Source organism: Denticeps clupeoides, unplaced genomic scaffold (genome assembly GCF_900700375.1).
Source record: "Denticeps clupeoides unplaced genomic scaffold, fDenClu1.1, whole genome shotgun sequence".
NCBI classification, from domain to species: domain Eukaryota; kingdom Metazoa; phylum Chordata; class Actinopteri; order Clupeiformes; family Denticipitidae; genus Denticeps; species Denticeps clupeoides.
This window is the reverse complement of record NW_021629982.1, coordinates 236718-259674: the sequence shown is the minus strand read 5'-3', so window position 1 is coordinate 259674 and position 22957 is coordinate 236718. Positions and strand designations below refer to the sequence as shown.

General features: G+C 41.6%; 1 protein-coding gene across 15 annotated transcripts in view; it reads left to right on the top strand.

Annotated features, from left to right (window-relative positions):
• The window catches only part of cadpsb (Ca2+-dependent activator protein for secretion b), a 65276-nt gene that overhangs the window by 6588 nt on the left and 35731 nt on the right, over positions 1 to 22957 (top strand). For all 15 annotated transcript variants that reach the window (XM_028967263.1, XM_028967276.1, XM_028967274.1 and 12 more), the window contains exons 2-6: positions 6362 to 6475; positions 9690 to 10022; positions 17177 to 17257; positions 17578 to 17811; positions 20703 to 20824. In XM_028967263.1, the coding sequence (XP_028823096.1) occupies positions 6362 to 6475; positions 9690 to 10022; positions 17177 to 17257; positions 17578 to 17811; positions 20703 to 20824 (884 nt within the window). The remainder of the gene's footprint in view (positions 1 to 6361; positions 6476 to 9689; positions 10023 to 17176; positions 17258 to 17577; positions 17812 to 20702; positions 20825 to 22957) is intronic.

The following is a 22957-nucleotide window of genomic DNA, read 5'->3' as shown; positions in this document are numbered from 1 at the left end:
GTAACCAGAGCAAAGAAACTAGAATATAAAACATGTTTTCACTTATTTCACCTTTTTTTGTTAAGTACAGAACTCCACATGTGTTCATTCATAGTTTTGATGCCTTCAGTGAGATGGTCGTAAATGGTCATGAAGATAAAGAAAACACGTTGAATGAGAAGGTGTGTCCAAACTTTTGGCCTGTACTGTAAGTGTGTGTGTATAAATGTTTTGTTCGTGTGTGTGAAACTAAAAGCCCGGCCCTCCCACCTGCCTGAGTATTCGCTGGGCGCCCTTGAGTTGTTCGATTCTGTTTGTTCTGGACTTTGTGTGTATGTGTTGGGGCTGCATTTGTGTACTCATGGGTTGTGCTGTCTGTGTACAGCTGTGTGTGAGTTTCATTTGCACGGCTCTACTGTTTGCAGAGTTTTTGTGCAGTACACAGCTTCCCGCCAGGTCCCAGAATGCTCGGCAGTGCAGTCCATACAAGCCATTTTGAATTGGATTGATGCCTTATTGTTGGTTTATCCTCAGTGTGTTTGCTCATGCTCCACCCTAAAAAGAACAAACTGCAATACTCCACTGTCTCCAAACAGATCTCTCTCTTCAAATGGGCTACTAGTTTATTGTTTATGAGCATTGCGGATGCAGTTATAGACTTTTATCATTTTAAAACATCAGAATTAAAGTTATTTTGATCGTAAAACATTATAATAGGGACAGTAGTTAAACAATCCACACCTAAAGAAAGCAACCAAAGCAACCTTTACTTTGGCTATTGTAGGGCAATGCCAGTAACTGTGGACTAGAAAAAAAATGACTAGAGTTGACTGGAATGCGGAAGGACTAAAAGAACAGAACTGTATAACCCTGTAGACCACAGCCTCAGCTGGCTTGCAATAAATTACTCAATCCAGCAGAGACGGATGGAAATGGTTTTGGATCATCTTGTCCCCGTCAGGTCAAATTCAAGACATGGAGGAAGTGGACAAAGAGTCAGGTCCCAAACAATGATGTAGTTTCATAATTACAATTATTTGCATTATGTACATCAACATAAAGGATAAAGAAACAAAAATTCCAAACGTTAACTGTGCCATCACTCGAGATCTATTCAATGTAGCACCCCCACATGTAGCCCTTCTTAAATCACTACACCAGCGTGGGACCTGAACGTGTGTTTGAGTAAAATGATTGTATTCATAGTTGGGGGTCCTAGTGAACCAGAATTGATCACTTGTGTCGTGAAGCTGACATAGTGTAGCAGAGGAAGCAGAACCAACCAGAGCAGGCTAGAGAATGGTCAGATGTAAGCAGTTGACAATAGAAGATACGGGAGTTTCAGAGGCCGAGATGGAAGAGTATCGGGAGCAAACAGGAACAGGCAAGGATAATCCAGCAGAGTCATTTGACGTGTGGCAAGGTCAGTAAAGGTATCAAAGCTTAGAAAACATGAATCATTTCGATGATGAGTTTGCAATTTTTAAGATGACGCAATGTTCATGTGCCCCCTGTAGGACTGGGAGAAGGATGGCAGCCATGACAATCATATATCATCTTATATTACATTAATGGTCTTATTATGGATCTATTAATAGTGTGTTTTTTTTATCTTCTTTTGGGTACCTGCAGAAAAATTAGTCACAAGTCTACTACTAAACATTTTGTCCCCGTCACCCACCCATATTCAGTTTGTCCTCTTGCAGCTGTTGGTGTCCATGCCAAGACGTTAATACCAATGACCACTTCTTTCAGATGGGCATGCTGATGAATTCCAGCATCCCTTTTATTGTGTGTCTATGAATCATTCTCCCCAATCCAATCTTGATAAAAGTTGCCTGAGGCAGAATCAATAGCAGGCCTGTAGCCAGACAGAACCGCTGAAAATGGAGGTTTATTTCCAGCGGTATTCCTCATTGGATTTTGCCACAGCACTTCAATTAATTATGCGGTGGAAGGACAGATTTCCTAATGGCAGGTTTCATTACAGACCTGGTGCAGACACGTGTTCAGTCACATGTAGTCACATGTAGCACTGCTGCACACAGGAAGAAGTATTCACAGAGAGAGACGGGGCGAGACAGCCGGCAGGACATTATTGCAGAGGGTGTTCCAGTGATTCATTTCCTATGCATACAGCAAGGCTTAATCAGGGTTACGTAATATCATTTACTTTTTACACTTCTGAGAAGCAGTTGATTCACATGCAGATACTGGCGCTAGGGTCAGGCTTCCCTGATTCAGCTTTGCCTAATCAAAGTGAATTTGTATTCTTTTATCTAAATGCCAGACTGGGTTTAACCTGTAAAAAATGAAAAAGAAGAAGAAAGTGCACTTTTACAGTGGTTTGGCCATCTGAGAGGGGCTGTAGAAGCTAATAATAAATCACAATAATCAACCTACATCAAACATAAGAGAGAACAGGGAACATTAGTAGAGAAATGTGCCATACTTGTGACTATACAGTATAAATCCCAATACATATGTAAATATATGCTCCCCATTGAAAGAACAACATGCAAAATAAGTTGGCTGAACAAGAACAATGTCACGTCCATGCGGGCATGACGCAGCGGGTGAACGGAGAGGAGGACGAAGAGTGACGAGGAATGACGAGGAATGAAGGACGCCTTCACCTGACATCACGAAACCGGGGTTTAATGGTGAAGCACAGGACAGGGGAGACATCCGAGACGTAGACACTGGTGAACACGGAACATAACATTAAAGACCTGACCACGAACAGAAACGAACAGGGCAGCTTTATACAATTAACACAGGTGAAAACGATTAGGGAACATTACACAGGACAACAGTGAAACTCCAGGATCCTGGACCGGACTAACCCCCATTTCGGACCGGATCCTGACAAACAATCTTTATTGATTAGAAATGGAAAAATATACCAGTTGTATAAAATAAAGTATATATAATTCCAATAATCAATGGAATAAATGAACTATATCTACATTATTGTGGATCATGCCATTGCTTGAATCTGTGAGGCACAGTGACACCTGACACTTTCTGCAGTGTATGGGTGGTACCATGGACAGTTGGTGCGAAAAGTATTCAGACCCCCTCAAATTTTTCAGTCTTTGTTATATTGCAGCCATTTGCTAAAATCATTTAAGTTCATTTTTCCCCCTTTAATGTACACACAGCACCCCATATTTAGAAAAAAAAAATGCATATCTCATGGTATCAGAGACACTCGTATATTTCCATTTCTTCTGATCCTTGAGATGGTTCTACCACTTCAATTGAGTCCAGTTGTGTTTGATTATATTTATACTGGACTTGATTAGTAAAGCCACGCCCCTGTCTATATAAGACCTTACAGCTCATAATGCATGTCAAAGGTATACGATTGTCATGGCTGCCATCCTTCTCCCAGTCCTACAGGGGGCACTTAATGTTCCTAAGAGCACAGTGACCTCCATAATCCTTAAATGGAAGATCCTTAAATTGGGATGACCAGAAACCTTCCTTGAGCTCCAGAGATGCAGTCAGAGGCTTTATGGCAGAGTGTCCCAACGGAAGCCTCTCCTCAGAGCAAGACACATGAAAACCTGCATGGAGTTTGCTACAAAACACCTGAAGGACTCCAAGATGGTGAGAAAGAAGACTCTCTGGTCTGATGTTAATGTAAAAAAATGAACTTGAAATATTTTAGAAAATGGCAGCAATATAAAAAAAGAGTGAAATATTTAAGGGGGTCTGAATACTTCCCGTACACACTTTCCATATGCCAACACTATTTTACCGCCCTAAACCTTTTCTGTCGTAATAGTTCGGGCTTCTTTCAGAATCTACAGAATCAGCGACGTCTATCGCGTGTTTTGGACTGTTATGCGCAGGCATATCTCGCAATCGCATTGATCGATTTGAATAGATCATGATTTGTTTGACTTGGTTGAGCCTATAGAATTGAGGGGACATTCGTGGAAATGACTTCATCAACACCATACACCAACCTCAACATGCAAAACACTGTACGTGCACATGTAATGTCTGTATTACGGTAATTTTGCCCCTTTGGGGGGACTCGGCAGGGGAGCAATTTTTAAACTGCCGATTAATTTTGAAATGATTTACTGTCTGACATGTTCCTGCAGGGTCTTCTGGTGCTTTTAAAATGCTCTTTTGATCTTTGTGTGCCTTTAGTCAAGATTCTCCACATTAAGACGATGAGCAAGGCACCGTCCCCGGGCGCTTGTGTAAGACGGGGCATTCTGCAGGACCACGGTACTTCTGCAACTTTGCCTTGTGAAGAGGCAAACGCCTCTTTGTTCTCGTGACAATTTGGTGGTGATGGTCCGTGGGGGTCGGTGTCCTGTTCTTTGTTCTTGCGACCATTTGGTAAATAATAGGTTTGAAGCTTGGTTCAGACTTTTCTGTCTTTTTCTATATTTTCCTCCTTTCCACCTCTATTGTGCCACGCCTCTTTCAGCCAGGTAACATCAAGTTGGAGTGGTTTGAATACAGTGCTTCTGTGTGTAGAGAGAGAAGTGTTTACTCTATTCTCCTCAGTTTTACACCTGTCATGGCTGCCCACTGGTTATATACAGAGGACAAATTTTGTTGTGTGCACCGTGTGCTGTGCTGCAGTGTATCACAGTTACAATCACTTCCACGTTCATGTGCGATCTGTATGAATTGGTCCATTGTGCACAGTGTGGGGACGATCCTTGGTGGATCGGGATTTGAACATGTAACCTTCTGATTATGGGGCCACTTCCTTAACCGCTAGGCCACCACTGCCCCATGGCAGCATTGCTGGCATTGCCACTGGACAATTCTGTGTGATCTGAAACCCACTCACAGTGGTTTAGTGTTCTGCCAACGCCCACCAGGATCCACACCAGAACCAGCCGCTTCTTCTTATTACATTCCCAGCAGCTGAATAATGCTGCATGAAAGATGGAAAACCAGGCAAAATGTTAACACCCACCACTCATCCTGAGAGGATGTGGATGGAAGAGACAAAGGTTTGCTCTGGTGTTGTGATGTTTCAGTGTTTGCTTCTTCTCCTTATCAAATTCAAATTTTATTTGTCACATACATAATCATACACGGTATGATATGCAGTGAAATGCTTTAGCGACTGTACAGACCACAATATTGCAAATATTGCAAGTATACAATGAACCAATATGCAAATATTGCAAACAAAACCAAATATTACACTTTTACGTCTTTAACATAAAATATGTGTAACTGGTAGGGTGAAGGTGTGCAAATGAGTGAAGTCAAAGTATAAAGTGAAAAGTAAAAAAGTATAAAATTTGTGCAAGAGTAAGAGTAAAGACTTCTGGGGGGGGATTGAGTCCAGAGTGATTGAGGGTGAAAGTGAAAGTGCTGGAGTGTATTGGAGTTCTATGTAGTGTTGTTGTTGAGAGCTCGGATAGTCTGCGGGAAGAAGCTCCTCCTCATTCTCTCTGTGTTAGACTTCAGGGAGCAGAAGCACTTCCCTGATCGCAGCAGAGAGAAGAGTCCATTGTTGGGGTGGCTGAGGTCCTTCACTATCTTCCTGGCCCTGGTCCAGCACCGCTTGCTGTAGATTGAAGGTCAGGGAGCTTGGTACAGATGATGCGTTCAGCTGATGGAACCACCCTCTGTAGGGCTCACCTGTCCTGCATGGTGCTGTTCCTGAACCAGGTTGAGATGTTTCCCAGCAGGATGCTCTCTATAGTGCAGGAGTACCATAGAGAGCTAGTTAAGGCTCAAAAAAGTCCATGTTAATAATGTTAAAAATGTCATATTACCAGATGCGGCTCTTTGTTGGAACAGAAATGAGTGATCTTCTTGGATGATGAATTTCTCTGAAATGTTTTGTTTGACATGACATAAAATATAAATTATATAGCAAGTTGTTGTACATTTTCTAATAAAATGTGGTGCTATACGATGATACGTTGCTGAACATGCCTTGTGTCTCACAGTACAACATCACTTCTTGTGTGTTACTGATTACCATTCTTCTCCTTTCATGCGTGTGTGTGTGTGTGTGTGTGTGTGTGTATTACATGGTCATTTTTTATGGTTCTGTCAGTGTCACTCTCATTGGTATTCCTTAGGGGCCAATGAAATTCAGGACATTAAGACTCTCATAAACAAAAATAATTATTTCACACTTCTGCTAACACTGTTAGCTCTCAAGGGGAACCTAAGAGTACCCAGACTTGAATCATGCTCCCCTTCTGTTAAACCATCAGTCTGGAGCCCCCCACTTCTTTAATGGAGTCTCAGACTGGGATGATACTGCAGACTATATCTCATTCTGAGATACAGCTCAGTTAAAAATACATGAATATTATATATTAAAAATACAGCCAGGCTCTCTGTCTCTCTGACATCACTGTTCTCTGTTCTTCCACAGATCACAAAGCAGCAGCTTCAGACAGTGAAGGATCGCTTTGAATCCTTCCTGAAGGGAGACACCCAAATCGTGGCTGATGAAGCTTTCATCAATGCTGTCCAGAGCTACTATGAGGTACTGCAGCTGAAACAAAACCTCTGGTGAACATGTGTGCGGAATAAGAATAGAACGTTTATTGCATTTACAAAGAAATCTGCTGTAATGAGGTTTGACCCACAGATAAGCAAAATGAGCAGGAGGCTTAAAGGAAGCAGCAAATCTCTTTCTTCAATATCTAAGTGACTTTTGAGATAAGTAACAACTAAAAAATATAACTATATCTGTGCCGTCGGTGGGGGACCAGTCCATTGTTCTTCTCACCATTTCAGTCTCGTAGAGAAGATCCCACATGCACCACGGTCAGCCTGTCTGCTGTATAGAGCCGACTGGAGCAACCAGACACAGTAAAACATGCTGTTCATGTTGTTCATATTGGAAATAGCGAGAAGTGTTATATTTGGGTTTGAATATATTTGTAACTGTTATGTTTTTAGGTATAATCTGATGAGGAATATTTTATATTTTAGTTTCCCCTCTTCTTGTCAGGGGGTTTGTGTGTCCAGCCTTCTTAGGCTAGAGGCCTGACAATCCAGTTACATGACAACAGTAATCTAGAGCACCCCACCTCACCCCTTTCATGTGCCCCCTTCACATTCTGTCTGTTCCCGGCCCTGCCCCTGCACTTGGAACTGTGACATGTTTGTTTATCTATTATTAAGAAATTATAACCGATTTGTTTCCATGAACAGCAAAATTATGGATGAACTTTGCCCTATTTACAGAGTTATACTATTCCTCTTAATGAAACATAAAGCAGAAAAAGCACAACGTTCACACAATATAATGTAAATGTTGAAGCCACATCAGCCCCACCAGTGGATCTATATAGATTTACTTGCTGTTTCAGAATTGGTTCTCTTGAAAAGTAGTCACATATTTAATGAATATTTATATCATTTGAAGAATTTGAGATTACACACAGAGTGTAGCTCTCAGTGGCAAGATAAGCATTGACGTCTGTATTAATTATGCCTCACCCTAAGGAGCAGTGCTGGGAAGATTACTTTAGAAATGTAATTATGAATTACCCTATTTTAAATTTCATAGTAATGCAACTATTTGAATTACAAAGTACCAAATTGCATTTGATTTGATTACTTTTGAGTACTTTTGTAAATTATGAATGAATAGACTTAATTGTTTATCATTTTGAAATTTTCTGGCCTAGCAGTTTACCTTATGAATTAACATCATTGTAATTGATTTATTTAATCAAGTTTTAATTGAGCTTTATTGTCATTTTAACATGTTAAATAATACATGACATAAATTGCACATGTGCGACACAGACAAACCGGCTACATAAAGTGCAGAGATGGGACACAGGCAGTGCAAGAATAACAAGAGTAACATCAAATACACCATGCAGACAACAAAGAAGACAGACAGACAGACAGCGAGCGCTAAAACTAGTGAAATTAGTCATTAAAGTGCAGAGTAACAATGTGCAAATGCTGCTATAATAGAAATGTAATAGAGATGTTCTGAACATACTAGGTAGTGTGTGTGTGTCAGTCCAGAGTGGAAAGTCCCTGAGTGTTCAGGTGTCTGATGGCCTGTGGAATGAAGCTACTGCACAGTCTGGTACCTTTTTTCAGATGGCAGGAGAGTGAAGAGTGCATGAGTCCTTCACAATGCTGGTGGCTTTCTGGATACAGCATGTGTGGTAAATGTTCTTTATGAAGGGAAGAGAGAGACTCTGATGATCTTCTCAGATGGTGGGCTTCACTATCCGCTGTAGGGTCCCGTTCCCAAACTAGACAGTGATGCAGCTGGTCAGAATGCTCTCAATGGTCCCTCTATAGAAGGTGGTGAGGATGGATGGTGGGAGATGGGCTTTCCTCAGCCTCCGAAGGAACTAGAGACGCTGCTTAATTTGCTGGTGTTGAGAGTCCAGGAGTGGTTCTCCTGTAGATGAACACAGAGGAACTTTGACAATCTCCACACAAGATCTGTCACTGTTTAGAGTGGTCCCTAGTGGAGAGTGCTGGTCCCAATCCGGACAGACTGAGTCAGGAAGTCCAAGATCCAGTTGCAGAGGGAGGTGTTATGGCCTCAGCATTTCGACCATGTGCTGAAGAATGATGGTGTTGAATGTTGAACTGAAGTCTATGAATTTGTGCGTATGTGTCCTTAATGTTCAGGTGGGTGAGGGTCAGATGCAGGAGGAAGTGAAGTGATTGTCATTGTGATACACAGCAATACAGCACACATGCACACAAGGAAATGTGTCCTCTGCTTTCAACCCATCACCCTTGGTGACAATGTGGTGACAATGACAATGTGCATTGCATTAACAAAAACAATAATTTTCACTAGTAGCTCTATCCCCATCAGAAATGTGTTAAATTAAGTTGTCCAGTTGACCTTTTTTATGGCAGCATTCCTTCCATATATCCTTTCTTTATATGTCTTTAGTCAATGGAAATAGGCAATACCGAAACAAGAGGTGTGGATGCATTTTTCCTCTCAGGGCCATGCATGGGACAGTCCCACAGAGGGCATGCCCAAGCAACAGTTCTTCTCCATTTGCTAATTAGTATTATGTGCTGACAAAGGCTGTCTCAGTCTACCTGAAGGACAGAGTAGTGTGCTGGATTGGATTGCATGCTGAAATTGCTGTGACATGAAACGTTGTGATGACCTCTGTCTGCAGTTCCCGGAAAGACGCTTCCCATTCCTCAAGCTGACTGCAGAGGCCGCCAAGAAAATGAATAGAGTAGATAGAAGGCTGTGCTGGAGAAATGACTGTGTGCACGGAGAGGCTCATGGGAAATGGTTGCCTGGATTGGAACCAGGTTACAGTTTAGAGAGCCATCCGTCTTCTCCACAGAGGGGGCGGGGATGTGGCAGGGGAGAGATGGTGTGTTGGAGGCTGAAGGAACTCTGGGTAAGGTGACTGCCAGGGCTACCCAACTTTGCAGTAACATCATAAATCAAATTTTAATTGCACCCCAACCAGAAACCCAGCTGTAAAACAGTGGTGGTGGTGATGGTGGTACTGCACTCTTGGGTCCTACTTTGTGGGAACCTGCCAATGGGCCTTGCTTCTGGACCATAAGAGAAATAACTCAATTTTACAAGCGTTCATAATTCAGGCAGTGGTATAAGAATTTCATGATAATTTCTGCTTGTTTTCCTTCATCTGATATTGCTTTATTGTATCAGCCTGTATATTTTATAGAGCAGACTCTCATGCCAACTTCATCCATGTTCTTTTTAACCCTAGGTCTTTCTGAAGAGTGACCGTGTGGCCAAGATGGTTCAGATGGGTGGCTTTTCTGCTCTTGACTGCAGAGAGGTGTTCAAGAGGCACATTGAGAAGCGAGTCCGTAGCTTGCCTGAGATTGATGGTCTGAGCAAGGAGACTGTCCTGAGCTCCTGGATGGCCAAGTTTGACACCATCTATCGTGGCGATGAGGATCCGCGCAAGCAGCAGCAACGCATGACGGCCAGTGCTGCCTCCGAGCTGATCCTCAGCAAGGATCAGCTGTATGAGATGTTCCAGCAAATCCTTGGAATTAAGAAGTTTGAGCACCAGTTGCTCTACCAGGCTTGTCAGGTAAGTGTTCAATAGTTCTGTCAATGGTCCAAACCACCATCAAGGAAGCTTGGCCACTAACAGACTCAAGGGTCAATTAGAAAGGTCAATATTCACCCCAGACCTCCAGTCAGGGTTATACTCATGTTGATTGTGTGAGGTCAGTCCACTGTGTCCTACAACATCCTGTGTTTCAGTGTAATTTATCAGCCTGAAATGCCTTGCTGTAGTCTTGTTCTGGAACTGCATGGCTCTGTTGAAGAGAAGAATGTGGAATGCGAGGGAATTTCAGATCCAGACAGCGCTCTCTGTAGCAGATCACACAGCAGAGGTGTGAGCTGATTGGGGGGCTACATGGCCCACAATGCTCTGCAGCAGTGTTAGCATTGTGGGAGGAATTCTGGCCTGTCATATCTTGGTGTTATATAACTGGAGTGTGGGGAGGGGGAGCTGCTAATAAGCGCACCAAAGAAGCAGCTACACCAGTCTGTTCACAGAATGAGGAAGTGCAGTGGGTGGCTAAAGGCTGATTATGTGCCCCACTAACCAGTAGCAGCAGGCACATGCAATCTGACACGTTCATGGGACAGGACACATCATAACGGGTCAGATGGGTGATCCAGAAGACCCAGGTTCAAATCACACTTACTACCATTGTTTCCCTGAGCAGGACACTTAACCCTGAGTGTCTCCAGGGGGGACTGTCCCTGTAACTACTGATTGTAAGTCGCTCTGGATAAGGGCGTCTGGTAAATTCCGTATATGTAAATGTAAAGATGGTATTGACTGTGTGATGTGTCTGTTTTGCATCTCACTGAGATTAAAATAGCATGAAGTTGGTCAGAGGGCCATCGCCGAGCTGCATGTTTAATTATTCAAGTGCAGCCTTAAAATAAAAATCTCTGCCCTGCTCTCCACCTGTCACTACCCCAGTCCTTCCCCATGTCCCTCGTCTTGACACTACATCATATTCCATTTAGCATTCTCATCATGCACACACACACACGCACACACACATATATAATTTCATTCACTCTTAAAGGGCCATTCAGATGGGCAGATAGTCAGTAACACGCAGGAAACTCTCTCTCTGTCTTACTCACACACACACATACACATACACACACACACTCACACACACAGTGGTTCTTGCTTTGTCTCTGATTCCAATCTCTAGATATTCCCAGCTAGGGACATGGAGATTGACAAATCTGTGGCAGGGCAGAAGTTGGCTAATAATTGTCATTTGCTGATCTTTACATGGGAATCTCCAAAGTGAATACATTTATTCGTATTCACTCTTTTCTATTTTATTAATTCAATAACATTTTATTAATATAAAACATATTAATATGTTTTATTAATATGTTCCATACAATGTGTCTAAATAAGTTAGTGGCTTCTTGGTAGAAGTGCATTTTTTCTCTTCTCTTTCTGTCTCACTTACCCTGAATGTGAATTTCCAGGACAGACTACATGTACATGTAATAACAATAAAAAAGAAGAAATAAAAACAGTTAAATCCAATGACCACAGTGAAAAGGTACTTGCCCCCTCTCTGATTTCTTACTTTTTCCATGTTAGTCACATTTAAATGTTTCCAGTTGTCAAATAATATTGAATATTGGTCAGCACAGAATGTGGTTAACTGAAGGATTTTATTATTAAGGGATTAAAAAAAGGGATAAGAAACCTATTTCTTATTGTGGAGTCATGAACACTGAACTTAACTGAGGCAAGTAAGGCCAAGTGAAGTTCTTTGGACATTGTGGGGTCTTTTGTGACTTGTAGGATGCACATGCACAGACTAAACAGTCTAACCCCTGGACTTCCTTCTATCCTCCATTACTGTAAATACCTTGAAATCAATGTGCATGCAACCCACACACACTGTATATAAAACCTTACTCTTCCCATATGTATATAGCGCTGTCACCTGTCACTTTGTAATTTCTTGTTGTATTTTGTACGGCCGGCCACTCCAGGAAAGGTTCATCACTTTTGCATGGTTTCACCATTTGTGTATAATTACTCTCAGTGTGTGTCCCAAACTTTCGAAAAAGTTTTATAACCTTTTCCAGACTGATAGATCTCAGTTACTTATTTTTCATTTGTTCCTAAATGTCTTTGTTTCTCAGCATGATGTCTAACTTTTGAGGTTCTTCATCACTCTGTCAGCCAGGTCTTATTTATTTATTGAGGCAAGTCTGGGTGTGGCTAGAGATATTGAACGAGAGGGCAATCACTTTCAGGTCCCCTGACATGAAAATGTCACTTAGTGAGATTATTTAACATTAATCCGAGTTCCCCGAGCCAGTCTGTGGCGATAGGTGTAAAGAGTGCTTTAGCCATTCTGCTTCACCATTGGTCTGGAATTTGTCCCCTTATGTCGTCATAAGGGGAAAGGTTACCTCCCATTTGTCATGCTTTTTCTGGCCAGAGAATTTCCCACCCCTCCCTAAAAAAGGTACTCCCCAACTGTCTTGGCATGAACATGTGGGAAGCATTGCAGTTGCTCGGTGATTGAGTGTAGAAATTAGCACAAATTAATGTCCCCTCAATTTCTACAGGCCGCTCTCCCCCTCGTTCTGCCTCTCTCCTCCTCATTAGCATTTAAAGCTACAGACACTGAAACGGCGCACTTGTGGGACTGGATCAAAGTTGCTGTAATTCTGCACCAAAGCTAAATTTCAGAATGAGACTTCAGATATTGTAGTAAATATGCTAGTTGTCTTTCTTTTAATCTAGCTCTACTTTCTTACTACAGTATTATAGATACCTCCCCTGCTCAGGGACTGCACCTCATTTTGTTGTACTTTGTTGTACTCGTTGACAATAAAGATATTCTGATTTTGATACAGTATTAGGGGACCATTAAAATATTAAAATCATAACAGTGGACCTGTTATGGGACAATGGGCTTTGACAGACCCTACAGTTGACACCCCATCACACTCCTGCGCACAAGGAAAAACTCCACACAAACAGAAGCAGCGCAGATGGTGGCGTCATACGACTGATAATGAAATATGTGGTAATAGTGGTATATTGGCGCTACAGTGGCCCGGTACCCTAACTAGGACAGCCTAACTAAGGTGAATTTAACACTGTCTGTGCTTAACAGGGGGACTGTGTGATAAAGTGGACTTAATAATTGACACTGTGTCTGGGACTTTAACAGAAAGCCAGAGAAAACAGATGTGATTTCAGTTTAGATTTAAACACTGAGATGGTGTCTGAGTCCCGGACACTGACTGGCAAGCCGTTCCACTACTGCGGAGCTCTATAGGAGAAGGATCTGCTCCCAGCTGTGACCTTTTGTACTTTGGTACCAGTAGTGACCCCGCACCCGTTGATCGAAGGGGACGTGGCGGGTCATAAAGAACTAAAAGTTCACTCGGGTATTGCGGGGCGAGACCAATTAGAGCTTTATAGGTCAAAAGTAGGATTTTGTAGTCAATCCTAAATTTGATGGGTAACCAGTGCAGTGATTGTAAGACTGGGGTGATGTGGTCAAATTTCCTGGTTCTAGTTAGAACTCTGGCTGCAGCATTCTGTACTAGCTGGAGTTTACTCATGCACCTACTAGAGCATCCAGACAGTAATGCATTGCAGTAATCCAATGATAAAGGCGTGGACCACCTTTTCTGCATCGTGCATTGAGATTATATGTCTTATTTTTGCAATATTTCGAAGCTGAAAGAATGCTATCCTAGTGACATTATCTACATGCGAATCGAATGAGAGACCTGTATCGATGAGGACACCTAGATCCTTTACTTCAAGAAAGGCTACAAAGGCTATCCAGGGTTATTGTGTAGTCAGCCAGTTTACGCCTGGCTTCTTGAGGCCCAATTACAAGAGCTTTTGTCTTATCAGGGTTTAACAGGAGAAAGTTGGTGAGCATCCACTGTCTAATGTCCTTCAGACAATTCTCTATTTTGTTGCCTCTGATCTGGCATTGTTGACAGATACAGCTGTGTGATGTCAGCATAGCAATGAAAGCTAATACCGTGTTTGCGGATGACGTCGCCTAAAGGTAACATGTATAGAGAAAAAAGTAATGGACCTAGGACAGAACCTTGTGGAACACCAAACTCTACTTTACTATTTGAAACACCATTGATGTCCACAAACTGATATCGGTTGGTCAAATATGATCTGAACCATACAAGGGCTGTTCCCTTAATCCCAATAACATTCTCTAACCTGGCAAGGAGAATAGCGTGATCAATAGTGTCAAATGCTGCACTCAGATCAAGCAGGACAAGCAGCGAGATGCGTCCCTGATCAGAGGCCAACAGCAGGTCATTAACCACTTTAACCAGCGCTGTCTCAGTGCTATGATGAGGTCTAAATCCCGATTGATGTACTTCATGGATATTGTTGCTGTCTAGGTATGCGCTCAGCTGCTAAGATTTTTATATAAACGGAAGGTTGGATATCGGTCTATAATTTGAAAGCTGACTGCGATCAAGATCCGGCTTTTTAATCAGGGGTCTAATGACTGCTACCTTGAACGATGTTGGTACATGGCCGATACTAAGCAACGAGTTATAATTTTAAGGATGGGATTTATAATATCGGGTGCTACTTGTTTAAGGAAACTTGTAGGAAGCGGATCCAATGCGCAAGTACATTGATTTGATGATGAGATCATTTTAATTAATTAATGCTCTTTAAGAAGGTTGAAGCATTCTAATCGGTGGTCAGCTATTTGAAGATTATTTTCCATAGTAATATTGACAGAGCTGTTTGTTGTGCTTTTAATTATCTCTATTCGTAACTAGTTTAGTATTAAATTCATAAAATCATCGCTACTATGATGATATTGAGTGGTAGTATCCGTGTCTGTCTTATTCCTGGTTAGTTTGGCTATAGTTTTAAACAGGAATCTGAGATCATTTTTGTTCTTTTCTATGAAGGAGGACAGATACGTTGATCGAGCCGCGCTAAAAGCCTTAGTTAAGGTTCTTCTTAAGAGAGCGTATGTGATCGCTATACCAAGGTATTAAATTTGAATTAAGAGGAAGGGCAAACACCACTCTAGTTTGCCACTCTAGTAAAGTATTTCAAGGTTTAGGAGCTGGAGCTGCAAAATCCATATGTTCCTTGGATTTTAAGATGTCACAGTCTGGGTACACCTCCCTGCCCATAGGCAGCGCATGGACGATTGTTCCACCCGGAAGCAGATGCAGACTGGGTCAGGGATGTGGTCTTTAAAAATCTTGCAATCGGTGATGATGCTAGAATTTATCATAACTCAGAACGCCATATACAGAATGGTTTGTGCTTGCTTAACTAGCTCTTTTGGATGGTCCCTTTTGTATTTCTACTGACCCCTATGTTGCCTGCCTGAAGACTGATGATGCTCTTGAACGCCCCTTTGTGCTTTGCCTCCAGCTGGAAATTAACGTAAAACATGCATGAAGCCCCATTCCTTTTTAGCCCAGCCACGGTAAAGACCCCCAAACCCTGTCTCCCTGTGCTCATCTGCACAGTGGCTGAGACTCTCCTGTGACATTTCCCCTGCCTTCACTGTGACTGCTGCCATGTGGCTGACATGAGCATGTTCGAGGGACCACCCGACCAGCTCTTTAGATGAGTTTAGGGTTTCTGAGTACAATTTTGAACTTAATTCTGAAATCAGCTGAAAGCTTATTCACAGACGGTAAAACTGGTTAAATATGATCTTCTTTCTTTGTGTTTGTTAAAAACCCTTGCTTTTGCATTCATGGACAAATTGTAAGTGGGCAGTTGAGGACTTATTTAGGCCTATAAATAAGCCAATGCAATAATCTAACTGAGAAGAGATGAAAGCATGAATGAATTTTTTCTAAATCAGTGAAGCAGAGAATATTTTGCTGAAAAACTTACTACTGAACTAATTTGCTCATCAAAACAAAATCACTCCAAAATTCCTAACACAAGAAACGAGCAATCTGTTCAAAAAGAAACGTTGCATATGTGGACTGCAGTTGTTGCTATATCAATGGTCTATATCAAATTCATTTGACATTTACGCCATTTATTGGAAGCCCTTATCCAGAGCACTTTACAACCATTCATTACAAGGACAGTCCCCCAGGAGACGCTCAGGGTTAAGTGTCTGCTCATGGACACAATGGTAGTAAGTGGGGTTTGAACCTGGAACACTGTGCTTTTCTGGTTCATAGGCGAATGTCTTTGCCATTAGGTTTCTACCACCATTTCATCTTCGAATGTCTTCAGCATGTATTCTGTATCATTTTTTTTTTTTTTTCAGAATTTCGAGATATTGTTATTGCCTTATGGGCGATTCTCTGGTAAATGAAACCAAAATGCAGAATTATTTTCTGTAATATTGCAATTGTACTCATCTTAGTATTTAAGATGGGTACTCAGATAATGTGGAACATTATTTAATTTCAATATAATTAAAAAACGTACGGTATAAACCTGTCCATCATTAAATATATTGCTGATATTTTCCACCAAATGCATCATGTGTACCAGGCAGTGGGCCACAGGTTAGAAGTTCTATTTTTCGGTCTTACCGAGCTATCATCGTCCTGCTACACAAGGTCTTCCCTGAAATAGACTAAGATGCATAACAGAACTAAATCTGACTGGTTCAAGGGTCTGAAAGACTGTGTAGGAAGCAGAGATAGAAGAGCACAATACACAATAAAGACACACTACCACACATTCAAAATGGCACCTCCAGGCCATTTCACACAGTCATTTGGTAACAACATGATTCATATACATGTGTAGGCAGAATTTAGGCCAGAAAGAAACACTCATATACTGCCCATATACATATGCAGCCCCCATAAACGTACAGAGCTGAGGTTGGGATGGTCGATTTCATTTCAGGCTGTCGCTGCTGGCCATTAACAGATAGGAAAATTCTGTCTTTATTGCATATTGACAGTATGTAGACCATTTGAATATTAATAAATTGGATCCTGATGAACAAATTAACATGAAATGTAATGAAATGTTCGCTTGTCTAAGTGTGATAAAATCCTGAAAAACTGTTTAGTGCAGCAATTCTGTCAAATTACATTTTGTTTCCAACATTTGGAAAAATAAAAGAATACTATAAACGGGCAAAATTGTGCGAATCAAGATTCTCGTTGCTTGAAGTGCAGACAGTTCATCCATCACGTGTTTTCATTCTTTCCCTGCAGTTGGACAACCTGGATGAGCAAGCTGCCCAGATCAGAAGAGAGCTGGATGGACGCCTGCAGATGGCTGATCAGATCGCAAGGGTGAGTGGGAGTGGAGAATGGAACAATATCCTCTCTTGTTCTGTTTTATTACTGTTTCTTCTCATTGAAGGAAAGTCAAGTCCTTGATGTCCAGAGCTAGGTTTATTAGGTCAGAACAGGCTCACCTCAAAAATACTTCACTGAATCATAGTTTGATGATAACCCTAACCCTAACCATGTCATATGTCATATGATTGAGAGTTTTAGCCAACTGTCTTTAGAAGAGAGATTCATGTTTTCAGTGACTTCTATAGTCTTCTATCATCAAAATTAATAAGTGGCTATTTGTTCATCTATCTATCAATTGTCTGTTTGGAAAGGCTGGAAAGTTCCCCAAGTTTGTGTCTAAAGAGATGGAGACCATGTACATTGAGGAGCTCAAGTCCTCTGTGAACCAGCTGATGGCCAACTTGGAGAGCATGCCAGTGTCCAAGGGCGGAGAGTTCAAACTGCAGAAACTCAAAAGGGGTCACAACACCTCCATCATTGACATGGGACAAGAGGACGAGAATCAGCTTTCCAAGTCTGATGTGGTGCTCTCCTTCACTCTGGAGGTAGGATACGAAACATCATTTGTTAGCATGACAATGCTAGAGTTTGGTGTTAACTTTGGAATATTTGGTGAAGATGGGTGTCTGATATGTCTGCAAGGTCTCTTTTACTCCCTCCTCAGAAAATAACAGCAGCTGTCCTTTAAATGGTTTTTTTAATAGAACATTAGTCATGCAGAGATAGGCTTTGTCACAATTTTATCTTAAAAATACACTTTAGCCCCTGTTGGGACCTTCAGTGCTGCAGCAATCTTTCTGTACCCTTCCCAGATCTGTGCCTTGATAAAATCCCGTCTCAGAGGTCTACAGACAATTCCTCGTACTTCATGGCTTGTGCTCAGACATACTCCATTAGTTGTTGGTTCTAATATACAATGGTGTGCGCTTTTCCACATCATCTTCAATCAACTGGATTTACCTACAGTTAGGGAATTTAGGTCATTTACCTACAGTCAGGTTGCAAAAACTTCTGAAGGATGATCAATGGAGACAGGATGCACTTGAGCTCACTTTTGATTGTCAAGCCAATACTTGTTTTATTTTTTAAATGAATTTCAACTTTCAATGTTTCGCTTTTGTCATTGTGGGGTATTATGAGTACAATTTGAGGTAAAATTAATTTGACATATACAATATCTGAAATCTCTATTTTTGTTTCGTTCCTTCTGTTATTCTTCTGTTTTATCACATTCAAGGGACAAAATTGTCTTTTGTTAATTGTCATTTCTGTTACACACATGTTAAACAGTACATGGTGAAACCAAACAAGAGTGCATGTGAGGGGTATGTAGAGACCTTCGAAATGCTGTGTGGTAAATAGAGAGCACATGTTGGTGAGAACATCTTCCAGGGATGTTGTTTGGTCCAGCAGCCTCCTCACGTCCGCTGTAGTTAGACACAGCACCTGATCACTGGATTTCCTCGCAGTCACATTGTTCCGAGTGTCGAACCGTGCGTAATCATTGTCACAGGCAGAGGTTTTAGTCCTGTAGTTTGTGACGGCCTGGATGCCCTGCCACATGCGCCGTGTGTCACCGCCGTCCTGAAAGTGGCTGTGAATTTTCTTCCCGTGTGCTCGTGACAGTTTGGTCCTCTCTGATCTTAGGGCCACCTTGAGCAGCTCAGGTACCCCTGCAGTCATCCACAGCTTCTAGTTGGATCTTGTGGCGATGGACTTGAAGACTTTAACATCTTCAGTGCATTTGTTGATGTAGATGTAGACTGATGTGGTGTTGATGGTGTCGTCTCCGTTGGTTGCAGCCTCCCTAAACACTTGCCAGTCAGTGCACTTCAGAAATGGCTCCTTAGTGTATACGAGATCCAGTGTGTTATCCTCAGGGAGAAGTGACTTGAGATTTGCATGGTCGTAATCTCCGTCAGGGTGTACATTCCGCAGAGCGCTAGATGCTGAAGGAGACATGGACATCATTTTGTCCATGTGTTTTTGGCACACTGAAAGACAGTACAAAAGTACCATTGTGGGCCTGGAGAGGCCGCTGTGAGCTAACTCTGCACCAACGAGCTGGACATTCCAACATGTAATTGAAATGTTATTTTATATAATTGATCTGCACAATAGTGTAGTCTATAGTCTTAATATGCATGACTGTGTCTGTACACTATACATCTTAATATACAGGACTGTGTCTGTACACTATACATCTTAATATGCGTGACTGCTCCTGTACACTATACATCTTAATATACATGACTGCACCTGTACACTATACATCTTAATATACATGACTGCACCTGTACACTATACATCTTAATATGCATGACTGCACCTGCACACTATACATCTTAATATGCATGACTGTACCTGTACACTATACATCTTAATATACATGACTGTGCCTGTACACTATACATCTTAATATACATGACTGCACCTGTACACTATACATCTTAATATGCATGACTGCACCTGTACACTATACATCTTAATATACATGACTGTACCTGTACACTATACATCTTAATATACATGACTGCACCTGTACACTATACATCTTAATATGCATGACTGCACCTGCACACTATACATCTTAATATGCATGACTGTACCTGTACACTATACATCTTAATATACATGACTGTGCCTGTACACTATACATCTTAATATACATGACTGTGCCTGTACACTATACATCTTAATATACAGGACTGCACCTGTACACTATACATCTTAATATGCATGACTGCACCTGTACACTATACATCTTAATATGCATGACTGCACCTGCACACTATACATCTTAATATGCATGACTGTACCTGAACACTATACATCTTAATATGCATGACTGTACCTGTACACTATACATCTTAATATGCATGACTGCACCTGCACACTATACATCTTAATATGCATGACTGCACCTGTACACTATACATCTTAATATACATGACTGCACCTGTACACTCTACATCTTAATATACATGACTGCACCTGTACACTCTACATCTTAATATACATGACTGTGTTTGTGCCTATAGCATTCTGTATTATAACTGCATTAAGTTGATTCAGACATCAATCCTTCATTCAAGGCACAAGGCAGGGGTAATCCGTAAGAGTAGATGTAAACATGGCAGGACTCGGCGCGAGGCATGATCAATAGCAAGGAAAAGGGTGGTAAGCAACAAAGGAACGAGTTCACAACTGAAGTGCGGGCACGGATTCAAGGAGGAGACTGGATGCTTGCTCAGCAAGGGTGATGGTTAAAAGCAGAGGACACATTTGGTTGTGTCACCATGTGCTGCGCTGCACAAACAATCACTTCACCTCACTCATATTTTGGCTGAAACAAGGTTTTGTGATGCTAGGAGAAGAACACTGCAATACAATGATGTCAGAGCTGAAAAGCAGTGACTTTTATTTTTTTTTGTAGGTGGTTATCATGGAGGTGCAGGGCCTGAAGTCACTGGCCCCCAACCGTATTGTCTACTGCACCATGGAGGTGGAGGGAGGCGAGAAGCTACAAACTGACCAGGCCGAGGCTTCCAAACCAGCGTAAGACAGATCAATTTAATCTTGAATAAATTGCATTTGCTCATACCAGCGTACGCACTGGAATAAACAGAAGCCATTGAAGTTCCATAGGCCACTTCCATCCCTCACCATTTCTCGTGTAGTTCAGAATGCAGTGCACCCTGGAAGAATGGGGCTGGATGAAGTTCAGGGTAAATGCTCTTCCTGCTGAGAGTCAGGTGTTAAAGGAGTGTGTTATTCAGGACAAGCTTTTCGCACTCCGCCTCTCAGTTCATCTCTGCACATGTGCAACACTCACATGTGCGATTCAAAGCTATTTTTGGGGTGCTGCGCCATCACTTGTTCAGGTGCCAGAAGAGGAGAGCAGAGATATTTACAGTACAAAGTATTCACAGCGCATCACTTTTTCCACATTTTGTTATGTTACAGCCTTATTCCAAAATGGATAAATGCGTTTTCCCTTTTAAATTTATTAAAAAACAAACAGAGAAATCACATGCACATAACTATTCACAGCCTTTGCTCAATACTTTGTTGATGCATCTTATTCTGCAATTACACCATCAAGTATTTTTGAATACGATGCCACAAGCTTGGCACACCTATCATTGGCCAGTTTGGCCCATTCCTCTGTGTGGAACATCTCAACATCAGGTTGGATGGGAAGGGCCGGTTCACATCCATTTTAAGATCTCTCCAGAAATGTTCAATCGCATTCAAGTCTAAGCTCTGGCTGGGCCACTCAAGGACATTCACAGAGGTGTCCTGAAGCCACTCCTTTGATGTGTGCTCTGGAGCAGGTTTTCAGGCGGTCTGCAATGTGCCTTTTTCTAAGGCTTCTGTCTGGCCACTTCACCATACAGGCCTGATTGGTGGATTGCTGCAGAGAGGTTTGTTTTTCTAGAAGGTTCTCCTATGTCCAGTAAAGACTTCTGACAACTGGGTGCACCTGTGCTCAATTTTCAGCTTTATGGCAATGACACAGCATAGGCATTGTGTCAAAACAGTCAAGGAAAGGACTTCAAAAGACCACTGGATGAAATATTCAGACCTGCGTTCCTCTTGGTAGAATCATTTATCGCATAATAATATGGTAGTCTCACCATCTCTCACACACAGTGAACCCTGCACAGTGCACCACCACAGCCATGCTCCCCACCTTCTCCTTTACCACCCCCACCCCCAATCTCAGCTCCTCACGCTTGTCAGCGATTGCCCACTCCCACACCAGACAGCATGAATGAGCCCCCTATGTGCGCAGCAGACATTGCAGAACTCAAGACCATGTTTGCACAGCTCCCGACAACTGTGCATTAACAGTGTTAGATGTGCCCGTCTATGGTACTGCCCATAACATAATTTAACAAACATTTTACAAGTAATTAATATGGTACTGCCCATAACATAATTTAACAAACATTTTACAAGTAATTAATATGGTACTGCCCATAACATAATTTAACAAACATTTTACAAGTAATTAATATGGTACTGCCCATAACATAGTGTGCCCGTCTATGGTACTGCCCATAACATAATTTAACAAACATTTTACAAGTAATTAATATGGTACTGCCCATAACATAATTTAACAAACATTTTACAAGTAATTAATATGGTACTGCCCATAACATAATTTAACAAACATTTTACAAGTAATTAATATGGTACTGCCCATAACATAGTGTGCCCGTCTATGGTACTGCCCATAACATAATTTAACAAACATTTTACAAGTAATTAATATGGTACTGCCCATAACATAATTTAACAAACATTTTACAAGTAATTAATATGGTACTGCCCATAACATAATTTAACAAACATTTTACAAGTAATTAATATGGTACTGCCCATAACATAATGTGCCCGTCTATGGTACTGCCCATAACATAATTTAACAAACATTTTACAAGTAATTAATTAAAAAAAAATGATAAAACTAAATAAACAAAAATAAATACGAAACAAATTACAACAAAAATTAAAACTAAGAAACAGACAAGCAGCAAGACACATAAAGTTGTGCCTCTCATAGAAAACGCAGAGACACCAACAGGAAATGCTAGGAGGCGGGCGTGGTGGATGTTACGGCAAGCACAGCGCTGAAAAAAGAAAGCGAGACCCCTTTTATAGCGGCTGTCCACAGCAGGA